The 24206-nt window shown below is 41.7% G+C and overlaps 1 protein-coding gene across 1 annotated transcript; it reads right to left on the bottom strand.

Annotated features, from left to right (window-relative positions):
- Window positions 1-3205: 3205 nt before the first annotated feature.
- osgn1 (oxidative stress induced growth inhibitor 1) lies at window positions 3206-21343 on the bottom strand. The gene is made up of 6 exons (XM_055908253.1): window positions 21051-21343; window positions 18087-18163; window positions 11223-11359; window positions 10593-10784; window positions 8115-8206; window positions 3206-6234 (listed from the first exon to the last, which is right to left on the bottom strand). Exons 2-6 carry the CDS (start codon window positions 18142-18144, stop codon window positions 5184-5186), a joined length of 1530 nt encoding a protein of 509 aa, XP_055764228.1. The 5' UTR covers window positions 18145-18163; window positions 21051-21343; the 3' UTR covers window positions 3206-5183.
- Window positions 21344-24206: the final 2863 nt, after the last annotated feature.

Raw genomic sequence — 24206 nt, 5'->3', positions numbered from 1 at the left:
ACCAGATTGTCAGCCAAAATTGCCTGGTACTTGGTGTACTTCATTATGCCATCAATCTTAACCAGTGCCTCTGGACCTCTGGAATTAAAACAGCCCCAAAACATCACTGACCCACCACCATATTTCACCGTGAGTATGAGGTGCCTCTCCTTGTATGCATCTCTGTTTCGATGCCAAACATGCGGAATCTGACCAAAACGTTACATTTTGGTCTCATCTGACCAGAGCACCTTCTTCCAATCATAATTTAAATGACATTTGGCAAACTCCAAGCGCTTGCGTCTGTGTCTTGGGGTCATTAAGGGCATTCTTCTGGCAACCCTTCCAAAGATCCTGTGGTTGTGGAGGTGGCGTCTGATGGTGCTTTTTTAAACCTGGTGACCCCAAGACGCCACCAAGGTCTGCAATTCTTTCACAGTGATTCTGGGGTTTTTGTTGCTTCTCTCACGATCCTCCTCCCTATCCTGGGGGGCAAAATGCATTTGCGTCCTCTACCCGTGAGGTTTTCAACTGTTCCATATCTTTTGAATAATTGCCCTGACAGTGCTCAGTGGTTTATTCAATAATTTGTGGATCTTCTTGTAGCCATTACCAGATTTATGGTATACGACCATCTGTCTCTTTTGAACTGCCAGTTCTTTTGTTTTCTTCATGGTGTTGGATGACAAAAGGATATTGCATGCGTGTTACCTCATTTTTATACCCTAGTGAAAAAGGAAGTGATATAATGGCTCAAAACAGTTCCTTAACACTTAGATAAACTTAAATAAGTGGAACTTAATTCCTGGTTTAATTTTGGTAGATGTTATTTACAATAATATTTAAGGGTGCCATTAATTGTGAAACCTTGATTTGGAAAACCTTGATTTTTAATTAAATCAAATTATTTTGTTGGGTTCCATTGAAACATTAATAAAGTACAGTATTTTTCACATGTTGGTATTTTGAGTTTGTCTCTATAATTATATTGTTTATATTTGTTTAGGTATTGTTTGTGCATTGCCAGTCAGGGGTGCCAGTAATTTTGGAGCCCACTGTATATATTTTCTGATGCAATTCGTATGATAGGTTACGAATCCAATTCATTGTGCTTAAGATTGTTGTGCTTAAGATCCTGTAGTGCATCTTTTAAAGGTAGACTAAGCGAAATTAAGTTGCAACAAGCAGCACCGCAGATAGAGATAACCGAGATGCAAGACTTTGCTCTCACACAGTATCTATGCATGTGCACGACTTTGCTTCACGCTGGTAGCCAGGGAACCAAAACAGCAGCAAAGTTGAGCGTTGCACTCCAACGTTCTTAGTTGTTGCAGTAAACTACGCACTATACCGTTTACTTTCTGAATCTATGTCATATCGCTGAGTCTACCTTCAACAGCTGGGTTTCTGGGGTATGAAAAGGAAAAGAGCCTCTAAGCAGTTCACATTAAATTACATAAGTATCATCAGTAGAACTGCATTCCACATGGTATGCAAACCTGCTGCTAACTGAATGGCAAAGTATAAATGGAATCCTTGGGACCTCCTCCCATTGAAGTAGACATTTAAAAAGGTTGTGGTAAGGGTTATGGTTAGGATACAGACTTCCCATGAACCCAGATAAGGTTAGTGCTAACTGAATGGTTAGAATAGCCTGCCATCTGGTGGATCAAGTGAGGGAAAAGCCATTTCTTACACTGAGTGTAATGTGAAGTGCCTTTGAAGTGCAAAATACAAAGCCAGTCTTGCCCAAGCTGTCCATTCTCACTACATACATGATAACAAGGACATGGAACATGAAAATAACTCGGCAGACTTTGTGCTCTTAATCCTCAATGTATGTATGCATAGTCGTACTCAATGAATGAGGCAACTTTAAGTATTTAATATCTGTCCAATAAAAACAATGCATTCAGTGGCATAGTAACCAGGGAAAAAAACAGTTTGTTGAAAATAGTATATTTAATACAAAGGATCCATAGACAATCCTGCATTTGTAGTGCATGTATATCAACATGGAAAAGAACACTCAAGTGAAATCATGATAGTCACCTATCAAACTCTTTGAATGGACATTTTCCAAAAATAAACATAACCAATGATCCACAACTCTCAGAATTTGGTTACAATGGTGAACAACAATTTATAGGAAATGTGGACAAAAACAATATTAGATTCTCTGAAAATATAGCATCTGGTCTCTTTTCTATTGATCGGTCAGGGTTCTGCGGATTTCAAAATGATTGTCTGAGACCATGAATGAATGACAAAAAAATATATATTTTACATTTATTTTTAAGAAGTACTTAACATTGTGTAATGGTTTAAAATGTAAGATTGCACAAACATCTGGCATGGAAAAGACCAGTGGGTCATTGGTCTTACTGCCTTGTGTAGCAAGTGCTAAGGAGCCATATGAAACCAACTATGTTGTATTTTTTCGTGACACTCATCGGGCTGCCTTTTAAAGAGTGTCAATAGTGAGCTGCTTTGAATGTATTTGTAAGTCTAGTTTCTCAACTAGATTCAATTAGACATGTTTAAACTGTTTCTGGTTGACATATGAATATTGTCTCTTCAAGATGTCTTAATACATGGCCCCACAACTTTACAAGAACATAATAGGCCTTCAATACACTTTTTGTACACCTGTGGAATAATATAATATTTGATGTGGCCACCTAGTGGTTGTATGATACGTTTATACATTTCCAGTTTGGTAATGGCAATGTGTCTTAAGGCACTGGCTCGAGATCAAATGCTGCTGGGGTCGTAACACAAGCTCAGAGTATGCAATTGACCAAGGCACCATCTGGACAAACATGTACAAGAGAAAACAGATAGCACAAAATGACAATTCTCGCTGGATGATAAAAATAGGTGTTTTTCCCTGAAGCTTAATAGCTGACAGTACACCGTCTCCACCACCCAGACCCATATCAGTGAGAAAGTAGCAACATTTAGTAGTCAATCTGTATGTGAACGAATTTAGAGTGGTGTTTGGGTTGTCAAGATAATTAAAATACAACATTGGCTACAAAGCTTTCAGGAAAGTCACCCCAGATTGGTGAGAATGCATGTGGGTCTTAAACATAGATTTTCTAATTAGCCTAGTCTCAAATTGAGCCTGATCATGGTGATAAACTGACACTGTGTAATTCTTAATTGAAACATATTACATTTAAGTTTTTACTGCAAATAAATCAAGGGAATAGCCCCCCCCCCCCCCCCCCCCCCTCTTAAACTTATAATCTGGTTAAAAATATTGAATAAACAGCTACATTTAAGGTCTAACAGATTGAAAAACTACCAGGAATGATAAAACAAAAAACTCAGCTTGGCAAGCTTGAGTTATCTTGTTTGTGAAAGATGCTAATATAGACACAGTTGCTGACATTGGGATAATTATTGTACAGAGATTCTTAATTTTTCATTGGATATTGAAGAAAGGCAAACATACAGGTCCGTAAAAATTAAATTAACACAATACCATTCTCATTTCAGAGAATCCATCAAACGTCATGGTATGGTAAATGTAATGTGTTTCTACACTTTCAAAAAGGATTTACAATGGAAAACCAATGCAACAAAAGAGCTCATCTCAAAGGTTTAGCTGAGAAGTTACGTTGGCGTTTGAGTTTTCAAACATTAACATGAGGGTTATACTACAAAGCAACCTATAGCTACACAGGGTTTTCCCATTTCAGCTCAGGCTTCATCCGTACTACGACGGTGGATATTGCCGTTCCGCCTGCCGCGAACTCTAGCAGGCTTATAAGTGCATGTCGCTCGTGGCTAGTTGAACGCTGAACTCCTCATTGGGACAATGCAGAAACATCAATCCATGGGCAAGTCAGTGGCATTTTAATTTGTGCCGAAAAGTTAAGCAAATTCAGCAGGCTGTTGTGTGAAATAGACTTTTAGGAGTGCCGTCTTTATTTTATTACTTTGCTGTGGTTATCAATGCACGAGCACCTTTATTACACACTCCCATCAATAAAATAATTGAATTAAGTCAAAAAAGGTTTTACTGTACGTGACGTTTCAAATGCATTTGTCATTACTTAATGTGTAATGTGATAGGTATTTTAAAATTACTATTTTTTTAACAAAAACAATTTATTAATAAATATTTAAAATCAGTCGTCTTCCTCAAATTAAGTGGATGATGACGCAATCTTGGCAAGAGTGAGGGAATCTGATTTTATTGGTCCTCAACTCGTGGCTAAGACACTTAATTCAGGATAAATGTAGTTAGACCCGAGTTAACCTGCCCTGGAGAAGGTTAGTTCTGAAGGATTCGTGGTCCTAGAACATTTACCTGGCAACAAGGTGAGTCACTTTCAAGGTATCCCAAGTTGAACTCAGTTACCTTGCTAACTCAAACTACATTTGTAGTATAGGGCTAGCATACTAGATGAGGAACCAAATAGCGCCCCACAGTAGAGGTGTTATAATACCCATAAAATCTAGTGGTCAAACAGGGAAATGGCTCCAATTGTTTTCCCACCATACATTTTTCCCCATAGGGGATTTTAGAAACACTTAAAATAAGTGCTGTGTTTCGTGTAGGCTTTCCCTGGCGTGACGCTTGGATAACCATGTAAATCTCTCTAGGACAAGGTGACTTTTATCAATATATTAGGTCCTATTTACTGATTCGAAAATACTAATTCGCATCAAAGCAGACATCACGCAAAACTACAAATCCCTGCAAAACTACAAATCTCTAGCTGACACCTTTGCTAAAAGGTATTGTGTCAATTTAAAATTACAAAGTCAGTTCACAGAATTGTCCACTTAAATACATTTGGCCAATTTCTTTTAGTATTTCTAAAATCCATCTATGGGATAAATGAACGGTGTACAAACTATTGGAGCCATTCGCCTGTTTGACCGCCATGTTCTATGGGTATTATGACTCATACTGTGGTACTCTATAAGGACATTGATTCTACCCTTGCACCATATGATTAGCTACACATCAACCTGACCTACTCTCCTGCCCTGGTAAAAAGATTTAATTAATCTCTCAGCGGAGCCAGAGAAAGTGGCAATATCCTTTGAGGAGTATTGGGACTAGTGCAGGTCGTATTGTCACAGATTGCGCTTCAGTCTTTTAGCCTGAGCTGACCAGCCTACATAATAATAATACAGGCCTTAGGAGCAGTTTACTCCTGTCACGACCCTTAACCCCTAAGAGTCTAGGACACACGCAGGGTGGTGCGATTCTCCTCCTTGGCCCGCTGCTTCTTGGCGAGGTCGCTAGCGATGGCTAAAGCACCCCCCTTGAGGAAGCGGACAAAGTTCTCCCCAACTAGAGGCCCCATGGCGTACAGCCCCCCCTCTGACACCGACTCGTACGTGTAGGGGTCAACTTCCAGGGGGTTCCGCCGGCACGTGATTGGCTCCTGGGGGTTGAGGCCGAGGGGCCGTCCGTTCTCAGGGAGGAAGGACAGGTTGGGGTGGGCGCCAATCAGCACCAGGGCCATGGAGACCTGCAGCACGGTGCGACATCCGTCCTCCCCCTCCAGCACGCACTTCCTGTCAGGCTTGAAGGCCACCACCCGGTGTTTGGGCAGGCTGACGTAGCCTGGGTAGGAGCCAATAGACATGGAGGCGGTGTTGTTTTCCTGTTGGTCCACCGGGGTGCCCGTTCCCCCAGAGTTGGGGATGTCTTGTCCATGCTGCTGCTGCTGGGTCATCATCTGGTGCACCTTGTGGTACTCGGGGTAGAGGAGCTTGGGAAGCTGGTTGAAGATGAGGCCTGGGTCGGTGACAGAGCGCCGGAAGGCGTGGTACACAGGCGTGTTAAGGTGGTGAGCTGCCAGGACAGCGTCGGCCGCTGTCAGCCCGGCTCCCACCACCAGTACCGGGTCTGAGGTGTGGTCCAGCTGGCCTCTGGAGATTGCTGCCTCCAGCTCCCAGAAGCTGTGGCACACGAAGGGGAGACCCTCGCCTTCCACACCCAGACGGGCCGGGATGTCATGGGTGCCCGTGGCCAGAACCACGTAGTCTGCGCACACTGTAAAGGGGACCTCTGACAGACTTCCTTCCCCCAGCTCGTCAGCCTCCCTCTTCTGGGTCCCCTGGACTTTCCAAAAGGGACGGCCGCTGGCCCCCTCGCAGTTCACCCTCTGTATGGAGGTGACGGTGGTGCCGCAGGCGAAGCTGTCCTCCAGGCCCATCTGGTTGACATAGTGCTGGTAGTAGGAAGCGATCTCGGCGGGGGTGGCCCTGTCGTTACGGACGTTTCTGAAACAAAGATTTAAGTATGAGGGTCAGACACCGGTGTTTAAAATACACACAAAAAAGGTCCTTGGGGCCAAAACCTGAATGAAAACAAAAAAACAGCCTCATTCACCAGCCATTTGTCTTTGACACAAAACCACATTTGTTTTGCCTCTATTTTCACTAAACCTAAGGAATTAATACTGGTAGCTAATCCTAGTTCCTAAGCGGCTCAACACAGAAAAAACTACATGCAAACAAGAATATTTCCCTTAAGTGAACACTCCACAAGGTCAATCTGGAATGGCTGATTCGACAGTGGCCACTTAAAGGAAAAATTCACACCAAAAACTCTTAAGTTATTTTTTATTAGTACACTGTTACTCTGAAAAACAGTATAAAACACAACATGTAAAGTGTTGGTCCCATGTTTCATGAGCCGAAATAAAAGATCCCAGACATTTTTCAAATGCACAAAATTTCTCTCAAATTTTGTGCAGAAATTTGTTCATCCCTATTAGTGAGCATTTCTCCTTTGCTAAAACAATCCATCCATCTGACAGGTGTGGCATATCAAGAAGCTAATTAAACATCATGATCATTACATAGGTTCACCTTGTGCTGGGGACAATAAAAGGCCACTAAAATGTGCAGTTTTGTCACAGATGTCTCAAGTTGAGGGAGCGTGCAATTGGAATGCTGACTGGAGGAATGTCCACCGGAGCTGTTGCCAGATAATTGAATGTTAATTTCTATCATAAGCTGCCTTCAACTTCGTTTTAGAAAATTTGGCAGTACGTCCAACTGGCCTCACAACTGCAGACCATGTGTAACCATGCCAGCCCAGGACCTCCACATCCGGTTTCTTCACACTGCGGGATCGTCTTGAGACCAGCCATCCAGATAACTGATGAAACTGTGGATTTGCACAACCTAAGAATTTCTGCACAAACTGTCAGTAACGGTCTCAGGAAAGCTCATCTGCGTTCTCCTCACCAGGGTCTTGATCTGACTGCAGTTTTGCGTCGTAACCGACTTCAATGGGCAAATGCTCACCTTTGATGGCCACTGGCACGCTGGAGATGTGTGCTGTTCACAGATGAATCCCGGTTTGAACTGTACCAAGCAGATGGCAGACAGCGTGTATAGCGTTGAGTGTACGAGTGGTTTGCTGTTGTGAACAGAGTGCTCCATGGTGGCGGTGCAGTTATGATATGGGCAGGCATAAGCTACGAACAACGAACAAAACTGCATTTTATTGAATGCAATTTAAATGCACAGAGATACCGTGACAAGATCCTGAGGCACATTGTCGTGCCATTCATCCGATGCCATCAACTCATGTTTCAGCATGATAATGCACGGCCCCATGGCACAAGGATCTGTACAAGATTCCTTCGCATAGCTATTGAAGAAGAGTGGGGACAACATTTCACAGGCTACAATCAACAGCCTGATCAACTCTATGGAAAGGAGATGACACGCTGCATGAGGCAAATGGTGGTCACACCAGATACTGACTGGTTCTGATCCACGCCCCTACCTTAAGGCATCTGTGACCAACAGATATATCTGTATCCGTCATGTGAAATTCATAGATTAGGGCATAATGAATTCACTTTAATTAAATTATTTCCTTATTTGAATTGTAACACAGTAAAATCTTTGAAATGGTTTGATTTTTGTTCAGTGTAATACAGTCCCAAAATGTTTAGCCTGTCAGCATTCAAGATATTGGACTTAAAAAAAAAAAGGAAAGTGTCAACTGCCACAAAACGCATCATCATCATGATGTGGCAAGTAAATCTTTGCTTCTGTGGATTAATGAAAAAAATATCAAAAGAAAAAGTTCATTTTGTCAATTTTTCCCTTAAATGGTGCTGTAGCTTGTTAGGAGGACCCACCTGCGCTTTTCTCTCATCCACTCCTTAAGCTTCAGGCCGGGCAGTTCCATCCAGTTAGCCAGGCTGAGAGTGAGCATGGAGCCTTCCATCGCCTAAGGAGACAAACACACAAACACCAGCACCATTAACCACAAGGCTGAAAGCCACATATGCAAACTTCCGTGTCCCAAATGGCATCCTATTTCCTATGAATGGCGTTACTGTTGGCCAGGGCCCAACGTGTTCTGGTCAACGGTCATCAGATGCATATTTCACCCACCCACCTTTTTCACAGAAAGCAACGGTCTGCCATTGTCCCTTGCTGTTTTACATGCCAATGTATCTGCAGGTATGCAAACTACAGGTGGTTTTACTAGCTACATGCCATTAGTTAGCCATGACATATAAACAACATTTTTCACTAAGGATGCTATGTAAGGAATTTACCAAGAGATTGACTATAACTATCCATCTCAAACAAAAAAAACTATTATACAAAATAGTAAAGCTGTCAAGCAAAATCAGTGTAGTTCATCTCAAGAAAATGGAAGTGCTGTTCTTGGAGAGAGTGTCAAGGGCAGAAGTGAGAATTGCCACCGACCTGACACACCCACTCAACCAGGAGTGCCGCCGATACAGTCCACCTTTACAAGAAATCATTCATCTCCACCAGTATAAGTCAATTGAATAAATACAGTAACTGCACCCCCCCAGAACTTACGAACTGAGTTGCAAACTATATCCATCTGTAAACCGTGTTGTCGGCTGTATTATTTATGCACTTGGGGTGATGCTTTCTGCGGTTTTTTGAGATGCAAGACACATTTTCAGAAAGGGACCAAGAATTATTATTATTATTGCACCAATTCTTGTTTTTCTGAGAAATATTAGTGTTGAAAATTCCATATTGTCTGTACAATCAACTTACAGACAGACATACTTACCCACCAGATATGCCACCAGGGGTCTCTTCACTGTCCCCAAATCCAGAATGAATTCAAGGCAAATCACAATATTATATAGAGCCATGATCACATCTCTCCCTTCCATCTTGAATGACTCAATTTGCTTTAACAAATAAAACACCTCACAGCACAACGTCTCTCCCCAATCTGACCTAATTAACTCGTAGGCAACCAGGGGTACTGTGTTCCTATCCACATTGGGTACTTCAGAGGACCTATAAAACCATAGGCTTACAGGGAAAATGCACGAGGGGGTACTTCAAGGGTACTTTGGGCAAAGCAAAATGTACCTGATGGTACAGTAACCGAAAAAGGTTTGGAACCACTGTACTAATGTAAACTCTGCAAAAAAAAATCAATAAGCAATGTCCCTTTTTCAGGACCCTGTCTTTCAAAGATAATTAGTAAAAATCCAAATAACTTCACATATCTTCATTGTAAAGGGTTTAAACACGGTTTCCCATGCTTGTTCAATGAACCATAAACAATGAATATACATCCACCTGTGGAACGGTCATTAAGACACTAACAGCTTAGAGACGGTAGGCAACTAAGGTCACGGTTATGAAAACTTAGGACACTAGAGGCATTTCGACTGACTCTGAAAAACACCAAAACGAAAGATGCCCAGGGTCCCTGCTCATCTGCGTGAACGTGCATTAGGCATGCTGTTAAGGAGGCATGAGGACTGTAGATGTGGCCAGGGCAATGAATTGCAATGTCCGTACTGTGAGACGCCTAAGACAGCGCTACAGGGAGACAGGACGGACAGCTGATGTGCAGTCCATGAGGAGATGCACTGCAGTACTTAATGCAGCTGGTGGCAACATCAGATACTGACTGTTACTTTTGATTTTGACCCCCCTTTGTTCAGGCACACATTATTCAATTTCTGTTAGTCACATGTCTGTGGAACTTGTTCAGTTTATGTCTCAGTTGTTGAATCTTGTTATGTTCATACAAATATTTACACGTGTTAAGTTTGCTGAAAATAAACACAGTTGACAGTGAGAGGACGTTTTTTGTGTGTGCTCAGTTTATGTATGCGTGCAACTGTCCGTAGGACCTTTTTTGGTTCTATTGTTCTTATTTTAAATTTGTGTAGTTCAGTCCTTTCGCTGTTCTTGTCTATTGATGTTCTGTATTATGTTCTGTTTTATGTTTTGTATAGACCCCAGGAAGAGTAGCTGCTGCTTCAGCAACAGCTAATGGGGATCCTAATAAAATACAAAATACCCAAGGCCATTTTCCACTTGACAAAAACAGACTTCAGAGATTTAAGGCGGTGACAGACCAATTCTGAATGTTAGCAAAGAATGTGTTTATGACCCAATTTTTTTAACAAATTGCAAATCACCACCTGGCCCCTTCCAAAAAGCACCTTGTGTGTATCTGAAAATGATTGGATTGTTGTGAGCAACATCACAAGGACAAGTTGGAATTCTTGGACTAACCAATCCTTTTTAGATCTGAACAAAGTGGGCACCAGGGGGTCAACATGGTATTGGGCAATTATTATGGACTGGGCACTTACATGCCAGGCTCCTCCTGGGGGTCCTTTGCCAAGCACCAGGTGTGGGGTGGCCCGCTCCGGTTCATAGCGCCAAAGCAGGGGTGAGGCATGGTCCAGCCCAAAGTCACTGTCGGGCAGGAGCAGGGAGTCAAACAGCACAGCCACGGGGTTGGAGGAGCGGCCCTCTAGTCCTTCACACAGGTACTCCAGGTCCTGCACACAGAAACAAACATGTAAACAACTTAGTACAAAGACTGTGGTATGTAGCCCTACCTATTATATAATTCGTTTTAGGGTCTAGCTCATTGAAAAACAAAATGCCACCCTTTATCAAGGACACTAATAAAGCTTTTTACTAAGCTTATAACATGGACACAACTTTATTGACAAAACCTCCTATAGCCTACATACAGACCTTACTTAAAGCCACACAAATATTTCTACTGAGCATACATCCAGGTAGTAATAGTTGCATAACTACCAACAAACCATAAATCTTAGTGGTAAACACAAACAGACAGCATTTTACAGAACATTTTAACTAGCACCTACAACCAGTCCGGGCAACTGTAAACCAACACCCACCAAGCTAGGTTTAAAATGCGAGTTGTCACAGAGACATTGTGAAGACAAACGATGTGTCATTCTTACCAGCTCCATCAGTGACAGGTGAGGCTGTTGATCCAGCTTGCCTTGCAGTAGGGGGTTAGGGTGAGTGCCCTCTGGAGACAGGTAGGGGGTGTAACCTGACAACAGATATGACAGGCAGATGCCCGAGGGGCCGTTACCTAGGAGAGAAAGAGGTGCAAGTTCAGACAAGTTGAATAAATTAGTTTAACCACTACAGTTTATGTTTGTTTATGTAGGCTAGGCTACTAGGCTACCTGGGGCGGCAGGTAGCCTAGTGGTTGGAGCGTTGGACTTGTAACCGAAAGGTTGCAAGATCGAATCCCCGAGCTGACAAGGTAAAAATCTGTCGTTCTGCCCCTGAACAAGGCAGTTAACCCACTGTTCCTAGGCCGTCATTGAAAATAAGAATTTGTTCTTAACTGACTTGCCTAGTTAAATAAAGGTTAAAACAATTATTATAATAATAATAATAATAATAATGTAGTGCCTTAATATTATGTAAGGCAATATATTAACATTATTTGGTGGCTCATACAGGCTTTGGTTGTCATGAAACTTTGTCAGCCGGTTATTGCCAGGCAAAAGACTGCTGGTCTCACGATAATAGACAGTCAATTAACATAAACACGTTTAGTATCTCCAGGCCTAAACGCATACAAGCCACTGATGCACGTCTTTGGAACGTCTACATTTAAGAAAGTCGAAATCAATTTAATATCCATCATCACAATAAATCCATTATTCATTTTAAGCAAAAAAGCTTGCGCTCTGTTCCTTGCCTCAGGCTGCACAGGCTATTCTAAAATCAAGTGATTATATTTTCCCCATCAGACTACTCTCAATTTTGTCTTTACTAATAGGTCAAATTAATTTTGATTAAGAACGGCCCATTATAAAATGGCCAGGGGGAAAAAGGCGTCATCCATATGCACTCAAATAGTGAATGGAGGCCGCTTTCCTGCTGGTTCAATTTTCAAAATCAACCTGGGTAGGCTACTCTGGTTATTTCACTCCATGAATCAACCACTGTTTGAAGAGCATGCAGCTTCTCGCTGCAGGACAGGTGATATTCTGCCCAAACGCTGTATGCCATGGGCCCTCCAACCCTGTTCCTGCAGCTAGCCAGTGCTTAAATTGGGAAACCAAGTGAAATTTGTTTGGGAGCATCAAAAGTAACACGTTTTCCACACTAAAAATATTGCATTAAACTGTTGACAGCCCCTCTCTCTGCACACTCAAGAGAGGATTGAAGGAGAGAGGGGAGGAGATTGAAACACGGTGGTGAGATTCTGTAACTATAAGGTAATGTGTCAGTCTATAAATTACGAAAATGTTTTAAAAAATGCCCTATTACTAGGCTATTCAAAATCAAATACAAATTGTAGGCTAACTCTGTAAGATAACCTGAACAATCAATGAGCCAATGTCATCACCTAGGTGTTCTCGCCCAGACTAATGAATAGAAAGTTTGGCACGTTGCATAAGGTAACCAGTCCATCCAGTATGCATAATAACACAGTCCACACTCAAAGATGATTACAATAATTGTTTTAATTTTGGAGTATAGGCTATACGTATTATTTACCAAAGACACCAAAGCCTTGTCCATTGCTGTTCTGGTTAGTGTTTATTGGCTTATTTCACTGTAGAGATTCTAGCCCTGCTCTCTATACCATATCCAACCCTGCAGTTCCACCACCCACATATGCGATGACATCACCTGGTTTCAATGATGTTTCTAGAGACAAGATCTCTCTCATCATCACTCAATACCTAGGTTTACCTCCACTGTATTCACATCCTACCATACCTTTGTCTGTACATTATTCCTTTAAACTATTTTATCGCCCCCAGAAACTTCCTTTTACTCTCTGCTCTGGTAGCTCTAGGCGACCAATTCTCATAGCTTTTAGCCGTACCATTATCCTACTTCTCCTCTGTTCCTCTGGTGATGTAGAGGTGAATCCAGGCCCTGCAGTACCTGGCTCCACTCCTATTCCCCAGGCGCTCTCTTTTGATGACTTCTGTAACCGTAATAGCCTTGGCTTCATGCATGTTAACATTAGGAGCCTCCTCCCTAAGTTTGTTTTGTTCACTGCTTTAGCACACTCTACCAACCCGGATGTTTTAGCCGTGTCTGAATCCTGGCTTAGAAAGACCACCAAAAATTCAGACATTTTTATCCCCAATTACAATATTTTCAGACAAGATAGAACGGCCAAAGGGGGCGGTGTTGCAATCTACTGCAAAGACTGCCTGCAGAGTTCTGTTATACTATCCAGGTCTGTTCCCAAACAATTTGAACTTCTACTTTTAAAAATCCACCTCTCTAAAAACAAGTCTCTCACCGTTGCCGCCTGCTATAGACCACCCTCTGCCCCCAGCTGTGCTCTGGACACTATATGTGAACTGATTGCCCCCCATCTATCTTCAGAGCTCGTGCTGCTAGGCGACCTAAATTTGAACATGCTCAACACCCCAGCCACCCTACAATCTAAGCTTGATGCCCTCAATCTCACACAAATTATTAATGAACCTACCAGGTTCCACCCCAATTCCGTAAACATGGGTACCCTCATAGATATCATCCTAACAAACTTGCCCTCCAAATACACCTCTGCTGTTTTTAACCAAGATCTCAGCGATCACTGCCTCATTGCCTGCATCCGTAATGGGTCAGCGGTCAAACGACCTCCACTCATCACTGTCAAACGCTCCCTGAAACACTTCAGCGAGCAGGCCTTCCTAATTGACCTGGCCGGGGTATCCTGGAAGGATATTGATCTCATCCCGTCAGTAGAGGATGCCTGGTCATTTTTTAAAAATGCCTTCCTCACCATCTTGAATAAGCATGCCCCATTCAAGAAATTTAGAACCAGGAACAGATATAGCCCTTGGTTCTCTCCTGACCTGACTGCCCTTAACCAACAGAAAAACATCCTATGGCGTTCTGCATTAGCATCGAACAGCCCCCGTGATATGCAACTTTTCAGGGAAGCCAGAAACCAATATACACAGGCAGTTAGAACAGCCAAGGCTAGCTTTTTCAAGCAGAAATTTGCTTCCTGCAACACAAATTCAAAAAAGTTCTGGGACACCGTAAAGTCCATGGAGAATATGAACACCTCCTCCCAGCTTCCAACCGCCCTGAAGATAGGAAACACTGTCACCACCGACAAATCCACTATAATTGAGAATTTCAATAAGCATTTTTCTACGGCTGGCCATGCTTTCCACCTGGCTACCCCTACCCGGGACAACAGCACTGCCCTCCCCTCTGCTACTCGCCCAAGCCTTCCCCATTTCTCTTTCTCCCAAATACAGTCAGCTGATGTTCTTAATGAGCTGCAAAATCTGGACCCTTACAAATCAGCCGGGCTAGATAATCTGGACCCTTTCTTTCTAAAACTATCTGCTGAAATTGTTGCCACCCCTATTACTAGCCTCTTCAACCTCTCTTTCGTGTCGTCTGAGATCCCCAAAGATTGGAAAGCAGCTGCGGTTATCCCCCTCTTCAAAGGGGGGGACACCCTTGACCCTAACTGCTACAGACCTATATCTATCCTACCCTGCCTTTCTAAGGTCTTCGAAAGCCAAGTCAACAAACAGATTACCGACCATTTCGAATCACACCACACCTTCTCCGCTATGCAATCTGGTTTCAGAGCTGGTCATGGGTGCACCTCAGCCACGCTCAAGGTCATAAACGATATCGTAACCGCCATCGATAGGAAACAATACTGTGCAGCCGTATTCATTGACCTGGCCAAGGCTTTTGACTCTGTCAATCACCACATCCTCATTGGCAGACTCGACAGCCTTGGTTTCTCTAATGATTGCCTCGCCTGGTTCACCAACTACTTCTCTGATAGAGTTCAGTGTGTCAAATCGGAGGGTCTGTTGTCCGGGCCTCTGGCAGTCTCTATGGGGGTGCCACAGGGTTCAATTCTTGGACCGACTCTCTTCTCTGTTTACATCAATGATGTCGCTCTTGCTGCTGGTGATTCTCTGATCCACCTCTACGCAGACGACACTATTCTGTATACTTCTGGCCCTTCTTTTGACACTGTGTTAACAACCCTCCAGGCGAGCTTCAATGCCATACAACTCTCCTTCCGTGGCCTCCAACTGCTCTTAAATACAAGTAAAACCAAATGCATGCTCTTCAACCGATCGCTGCCTGCTCCTGCCCGCCTGTCCAACATCACTACTTTGGACGGCTCTGACTTAGAATATGTGGACAACTACAAATACCTAGGTGTCTGGTTAGACTGTAAACTCTCCTTCCAGACCCACATCAAACATCTCCAATCCAAAGTCAAATCTAGAATTGGCTTCCTATTCCGCAACAAAGCATCCTTTACTCATGCTGCCAAACATACCCTTGTAAAACTGACCATCCTACCAATCCTCGACTTCGGTGATGTCATTTACAAAATAGCCTCCAAAACCCTACTCAATAAATTGGATGCAGTCTATCACAGTGCCATCCGTTTTGTCACCAAAGCCCCATATACTACCCACCACTGCGACCTGTACACTCTCGTTGGCTGGCCCTCGCTTCATACTCGTCGCCAAACCCATTGGTTTCAGGTCATCTACAAGACCCTGCTAGGTAAAGTCCCCCCTTATCTCAGCTCGCTGGTCACCATAGCAGCACCTACCCGTAGCACGCGCTCCAGCAGGTATATCTCTCTAGTCACCCCCAAAACCAATTCTTCCTTTGGACGCCTCTCCTTCCAGTTCTCTGCTGCCAATGACTGGAACGAACTACAAAAATCTCTGAAACTGGAAACACCTATCTCCCTCACTAGCTTTAAGCACCAGCTGTCAGAGCAGCTCATAGATTACTGCACCTGTACATAACCCATCTACAATTTAGCCCAAACAACTACCTCTTTACCTACTGTATTTATTTATTAATTTATTTTGCTCCTTTGCACCCCATTATTTCTGTCTCTACTTTGCACTTTCTTCCAATGCAAACCAACCATTCCAGTGTTTTTTTTTAGTTTTTATTTTACTTGCTGTGTTGTACTCACTTCGCCTCCATGGCCTTTTTATATTTTTATTTATTTATACATATATCTGTTTGCCTTCACCTCCCTTATCTCACCTCACTTGCTCACATTGTATATAGACTTATTTTTTTATCTTTTTCACTGTATTATTGACTATATGTTTGTTTTTACTCCATGTGTAACTATGTGTTGTTGTATGTGTCGAACTGCTTTGCTTTATCTTGGCCAGGTCGCAATTGTAAATGAGAACGTGTTCTCAATTTGCCTACCTGGTTAAATAAAGGTTAAATAAAAAAAATAAAAAATAAAAACACGTTAAATATTTGTATGTATTTATCGGCTATGTATTGTACAACATTGTATAACGGCACAGTCATTATTTTAATTCTGTTTTTTCCCTTCTTTTTTTGGGCTCATTTTTAGGCCTCTGTATTATCTCTAATATGCGTATGGATGTTTTGAATTATTCACAACCTTAGAAAGCGATGTCCATTTTGTTATTTTAGGCTTTGAAACCTGTTGTTGAACTTCTTTCTTCAAATTGATCAATTACAGTGAGGTGAGTTTTAAAAGCATGATACTGTTTTGATAAGTGTTTGATGCAATTTTCGATTGCATTTGCATTGATGTGAGTGTGGTTAGGGACAACAAGTCCATGAGTACCAGGCCATTTGCGCCCTGATGGTCATTAGTGAGTTGGGCACCACCAAGCATGTCCGGAGTGCATAAGAGATTACCGTGATGTCACAGTTTACTGTAGTAATGGCTCGTGACTTCTGGTGTGGTGGTAATATGTTCACCACATCAGGAATGTAAAAATCTGATATGAGAATCAACCATGAATAGCAGTCAAAAAAGTATTTGTATAAAAATATACTTGGCTTTTAAGAATGCCTCGCTTAAGAATAGCCTAAAAAAGTCATTTGAGATAAGTGTTCTTCTTATAAGGGGAGCACATTGTGCCATCATTCTAAGAAACTAGGTTCTTATGGGGTCGTTCCACCTCAAAAAGCAGAAGAAAGAGGATTGACACCCACCATCTCAGATTGTTCCGACATTGTTTGTTGTAAGAAATATAACATTAGCGTTCCTGCAACATTATTTTGTTGAAATATAATCTTGTCTCTGAGATATGAAGGTAATTGATTGCATCCAAATTGACCATTTTAATTTATAGGATTCATATCATTTTCAATACATATAGTACTTAACATCCAAATGTTTCTAACTATGAGTAAGAATCCAAAGAAAAGGTAAAAAGCCACCCACCTCATTCCCAACACAACAATGAGTATACAGTATCAGTTATCTATGAATCTTATGTAGCTGTTTTGTTTTTCATCCTATGCAATGTATTCTCAGTGAATGTGGTGTCCCCCCCCCTCCCTGTTCATAGAAATGATAAAATTGAAGTTGTTAGTTTTATGTCTCATTCTTCATCCTGAAAATACCATGTTCTGCAATCAATTATTTTAATTTCTCAGAGATCCAATTATCTTTCAACAAAAATAATGGTGTAGAAATGTTAATCTTAACTGTTTCTAACTACAGAAACAATTTTAGAACAATCTGAGATGGTGGGTGTCATATCTTGGAACGAGCCTTGTGAGTCTACTAGGATCTAGGGCACGTGACAATGCATCCTTTCACCCACCGTATGCAATTTGGAAATTGCCTCAGAAGAAAAACACGGTTGTGCAAAGTGTTACTTCCTTCCCTATAACACCGGTAGCAGTTTCATAGTCTAGTCCCTGAGAAGATCTTTGACCAAATTCCCTACTGTGTGTAGAAATAACTTGTAACCAAATCTGGTTTTATAGCCAAGTCTTTCAGAGCTGAATGTGTACAGTAACCCCAGTCTTACCGATGACAACAACTGGCAGAATCTCTCTGGGAAGGATATCTTTATTTTGCAGGTCCATGGCCACTGTATGCTTTTATCTGCAAGGAGAGAAAAAAAGGGACGTTAACCATTAGCCTTTAAATTCCTGCCCTGGTCTTCTACTTCAGTACATTTCCACAGTCCACCAATGACACATCCCTGTCCGACACCATTGCCAAGTTGGTTTCCATAACTGCACATAAAAGAAACAAAACACTTCCGTCTGGGCGAGACCAGCCTCCGTGTCCTCAAGCCAAGGTGAACGTGTACAGATAAGAGAAGTTAAATGTGGAACGGAAACTGCAGCTAAAACACAACTCAAATAGTTGAGGGAGAACACTTAAATGGCTGGGAAGGGTCCAATAGTGATCTAATTTAGCCAGGAAGGGGGCGAGGACAGCTTTAAGCATGTAAGGGGAGAAGTAGTACAGTAGTGAAGTGAGTAAGGGGGGGGGGGGGGGGAGACATGTCATACCAGAAAGCTCTGGGAACCCTACTGGATCCTTGCAGAGGCTTACAGCGAGCAGAGTGGTTATACAACTCACTTTGCTTGTAAGCGTGACTCGGCAGAAAGTTTAAAGCGATAGCGCAGCAAGAAGCTTTTATGTCATCTCAATCCCGCTGAGCTGGACTCACAATGCAAAGGAAACTATGTGGACTGACTAATATTTGACTGTTACAAGCAGATGTTCCTTACCTTTTCTAGTGACAGTCAGTGCAATATTATTTAAATACTTTTACCCATATTGTTTGTTTATAGGCTTATATAGAACAGCTGGACAGGATTAAAGTGAGATATTAGCCCACCCAAGATCTAGGTTAAGATGTCCTTGTTAAAACCGTATTTTGTCAGACCACAACATAAATATTGACATTTCAAATGTTTTTTTTCTTGTATTCATCCCAAAGAACTACATTGTCCTCAGTTGTCTCTATCTGCCTGCCTTTCTTTACGTGTCAGTCTCTACTTGTCTGTGACTGACACGTCAGTGATCAAAGCTTCCATAAATTTGCAGTCGTTACAGCTACATATTTTGTCTAGGTAGGTCATCCTGGGGGCGAAGGCTTACTTGTCTGAAATGGTACAACTAATAACTTAATTTGTCAAACTGCACCTCTCCTGTAAACGTCTCAACTAAAGACCACATAGAATTGAGGGGACTTACACTTTTTTAAATGTTTTACCTCAGACTGGCGATGCTAGTATAAAAGTTCATAGTCATGATGACAAGATCAATTGCTTAAAACATATTTGTTTTTTTACAGTTGATTTCATCATACACGCTCATTGGTTTTGTACTGTTGATTTCATCTTAGAACGCATCTATCATTTTCTTTCTCAAATGGCACAGAATTCAATATAATTCAGGGTGGTCTCTGTATAAAAGTCGCTGGGAACACATCAATACACAGATTTGAAAGTCAAACTATCACTTAAATAGCAGCCAACCGTTGTGACTGTTGATATCCTATGGCGGGTCGTGAATCGCTGAAGTTAACAGAAAGTGAATTATTCCTCTTTCCCCGTGATGGCAGCCTCCCGAAATCAACATTGGACATTGCAAAATAATAGATAGAAGCCTTATACAAATTCTCATCTAACCAACTATGTATAGGTCATTCTGTGTTTCCATGAATAGTGTTAGTTTAAACAGTGCATATCACCCCCCTCCTAATTGATGAATGATATATTGCCACTAGACAAATTATTTTGGGGGGCGTGTGCGGTTTATAAATTGTTAGTTTAAAAAAATACAAGTAATATGACTACTATTGTTGCACATGTATGTGTGGATAGTACATTTTTGGTTTATGTTTTTAATATCATGAACTGTTTCTGCATATTGGTTATTGATTTGGAAACTTTAAAAATGTGTTTTTACATTGAGCTATTTATCAATTCGCTAATTAAACTCAACTAACGTTAGTGTGGGCAGACTGGAGCTCTGACGACAACTTAATTTGATCAAAAACGACAGATTTCAGCACCCAAAGAATAGCACGCAATTACAGAGAACAATGCCGTGTGTAACTGCAGGCTATTATTTGGGTGCTTTAATAAGTCATGTTTGATAGAACCTTCATGAATGTCTTGTCTACAGGAAGAACCGATAACATCCTTTTCAATTTAAGATAAAGGAATATAAATTAAACTTCCAATATTCATTCCCAATGCAATTGTACTTATTTCAGGTAAAAAACTGCTGAATGAGTCCAAAAACGTGCTGTGATTTATTTATTTTGATGATACCAGAAATCACAAAAACGGGTTTGCCGTGCATAAACAGAGTCCCTTTGGACGGTAAAATGAAACGACTCAATCCCGTCATCTGCCGGCCTGTTTCACTGTACCAAATGATGTAATCCTGCCAGACCACCACATGAGGTTATGATATAACTGCTTACGACTCAATGCGCTATGGTTATACATAATGTGCCATGTTAACATAAATCGAATACATGTCAATATTCGCCATGCTAGCTGAAAATGCTTGCCAAATTAGCTCGCTAGGTTCGAATGAATCATGGGTCCTATATTGTAGCCAAAAATTTCCGTCCATGCGCTACGCGAGACGTGCACAGTACCCGCAAACAGCCCGATTGTAGTCTAGTAGTGGACCATCTGACTGCAGCCGACGCACCCTTCTAACTGGAATGTAGCCTAATTATCAATAGATTAAAGTTACACACACACACACACACACAACCTGAATCCAACGCAAAATGTCTAGACTGATAGCCTTGTTTAAATGATTTAGATTTCTACTTCAATGCTGGGTTCCTGTCTACGGTTTCCATCGGCAACCGGCACATTGAAACCACGTCAAATTCGCTATTTACCAACAGACACATCAGGAACAGCCTAGAAGACGTCGGAGAAAAGTTAAATGGGCCAAATAAGGTGAACGAAAATGTTGAAATATTGACTACAATGTTTCCACTTACCGATAGCTATGAAGACAAGGCTACCGCTGATATCCCTTAAACGTTGCTAGTTATCAAACGCCTACCCTTGTTGAAAACCTTCGATTCCTTCCCCAGGCAGGTTCAACCGACTGCAATCTCTAAAAATATGCCTCAAATTCTCGTTATGTGACTCTTTCACCGACATGTGTAAAATGCTGCAATGTTACGGTAACCCGCGATGGAAGAAGAGCATGAACTAATTTTATAATTCCTATTTGCGTTGTGTTCACCAGCCACTCATGGTCACCTTCTTCTTCGTCTTTGGGATTGGGTTGGTGGATCGCATCCAACTTTAAAGTGCATACACCGCCACCTACTGTACTGAAGTGTGAGACCAGTCACGGCCTACCTACATTAAATTCAATTCTTATTCCGGCTCCTAAATAAAAATAATAATTCCACCAATTAACCCTACACTTTTATATCACAATTTCATCAAAAATGTAAATCATTAACTCTTTTGCATTCAAATCTTGTATACCCAGGTACTTCTCTTCAACTGCCATCTATACTTATTAAAAACCCACTCCCCCATTCCACTACTTTGACCCTATCTGCTCCTGCACCATGTCAACATACTGGGATGACGGGATACCATCCCTCAACACACCCTGTAATTCTTCTGAATTCAAATCTCGTATACCCAAATACTTCTATGCAGCTTCCACCACAACATATATTTTCTGCGATTTTACATTCCATTTCTGCAGTACAGTTGATAACCATTGCTACGAAGGCTAAGAAGCCAACCTTATTCAAACATAAATCACTCATTGTCCTATCCCTCTGTGCTGGTAAAAATCTACTCACTGAGATTCTCTCAGGATCCCTCACCCTTGACCCATCCTCCTCTACTTTTTTCACTGCCTCAACATACAACACTTTCTGCACAACTCTGACTCTGGCCACTTCAACTTGCCTCTCTCGTCATGGTCAACTGGAGATGACGCTTGAAATGACGATAGGCTTTCTCCTTGATGATGCAATCCGCGCTATCTGGGATCCTTGGGACGTCCCTACCCCATTGAAGTTTACATCTTAAATGCTCAAGGTATGGACGTCCCAAGGATCACAGATAGCACTGAACATCATGCAAGCAACTGGGGAAGTTTGTTTTGAATGGTCTGGTGCCGAGGGTGGATGGAGATTTCCCTCAAGGACAAATGGAATGGTCTCAAATGGAGAACGGTGTGATTGCTACCCACAATTCGGGGCCCGCAATTCGCATGCCTTCCTGCATGCGTTCACACCCATACAGAGGCCACTTGTCGCGTTCACATCCTAGTTGGAACTAGAAAACTCTGAAATTTCCGACTTGCTGATTTGTTGAACGCGGCACGTGTATAACTACAACCAGTTAGCATGTCGGAAATGTTTGAGTTTACTAGTTCTGACTAGCACGTGAACGCGGCAACTCTCACCATTGAAGGTAGCTGAACCCATGGCTGTGTTCGAGGGCATCAACACCGGGATGAGTCATGGGTAAATTGTGACTGACCTACAAATAATATTGAGTAGTTTTTAGGATGCAAGGTGATTTGTAGATCAGTCAGTTTCGAATTGCCTTTAAACTCAGCTGCAATGTCGAACGAGCCCTGTGTGTCTTGTGCACTTTGTTTGTTTGCGAGTGTTTCTTGTCATAATCATTCCAAATACTTTTATATAGTCAACAAGTTTCTAAAACGCTTCTATGTTTCTGTAATTGTAATGTATGCGTGTCTACGTTTAAATGTTGTTTATGATGTGTCTATGACTGAAACATTGTTTCCTCTGCTGCTTTCTTGGTTGAACCAGGTCTCTCTTTAAAAAAATATTTTATCTCAACGAGACTAATCTGGATAAATAAAGGATAAAAAAAATCACATAAATGTAGGCATTCTTGCATCTGCAGGAACCGCTCTTTATACTTCTATTGGTACATTTTTAAGCTAGGACTCAGGTACACAGGCGGGAGCACTCCAGCACAGTAGGTGGCGGTAATGCCCCAATAACACAGGTGGGCGGCGAGGGCCGCTATCTAGGACACTGGTAGACACGACTAGGCAGTGTCCTATGGGGGGTAATAAGAGACATATATAAGCCTAGGCAACAGTACCACCGTGTGGCTGTTGCCTATCATTGCACGTCTGACGGACATTACACAAACACCTTATTAACGTCTGCGTGACGCCTGCGTCACATGTTAATGAAAGTCATAATGTGCATAGTTTATATTTATATTAATAAAATCTCAACCATATATGTTAGAAACATACAATTTTTCCCATGCAAACAGATATTCCGACGTAGCCACCTTGAACTACAGTGTAGCCTACGATTTGTGTATTTCCTGTTATAGCTAATGGCCTAGAAAGGATGATGTCCAATCTATAGGTAATCTGTCTTTCCCTCAACACTTCCTGGCATGGTATGTTATCTTTTCTCGCTGTATACAGATCTAAATGTTGTTAGCCAATCACAGACTGTGATGTTACCAGTTCCCAGTAGCCTACATCAGAGAACCAATAAGAGTCGTGTCCACGGCTTTCAGTCGAACCAATAAGAGTTGTGTCCACGACTTTCAGTCGAACCAATAAGAGTTGTGTCCACGACTTTCAGTCGAATATAGAGGACTTAATAGGTGCTGTTCGGGATCCTTGGGATGTCCCTACCTCTATCAAGTATAAATGTAAAATGGTTAAGTTTAGTGTTAGTTTAGGGTAAGAACGATCCAGGGAATACGGATATCAGTGACTGTTCATAGAGTGAAAGACTGGCATGGTAATTGAGAGCTCGGCGGCTTCACAGACACTCATTTTATTAATTTTTTTTACAAGCAGCAGAAGAGATTAGCGAGTGTCTGCCCCAGATAGTTTCCTTAGAGACGATGAAAATAATTACCAACATGTACTTGATCCAATTGAGGAGTAAGTAGGCATATTTAAGTTGTGATACCGTTAGGAAATATTTAGGCCTACTGTGTTAAGGCAAATTTGGTTTATTTGTAAATAATTACTAAACACATGAATAAAGAAAAAATACCTAATTGGCTGCTTTTTACAGAAGGGAGGAAATCAAAAACTTCACATTTATTATTCCTGGCATGAATTCACGCTTCAGCCTTAATTATTATAACGTTACCATCCTAACATACAC

The sequence above is a fragment of the Salvelinus fontinalis genome, chromosome 3, assembly GCF_029448725.1.
Source record: "Salvelinus fontinalis isolate EN_2023a chromosome 3, ASM2944872v1, whole genome shotgun sequence".
Lineage (NCBI taxonomy): Eukaryota > Metazoa > Chordata > Actinopteri > Salmoniformes > Salmonidae > Salvelinus > Salvelinus fontinalis.
The sequence above is the reverse complement of the archived record's forward strand: the minus strand, read 5'-3'. Positions and strand labels throughout refer to the sequence as shown.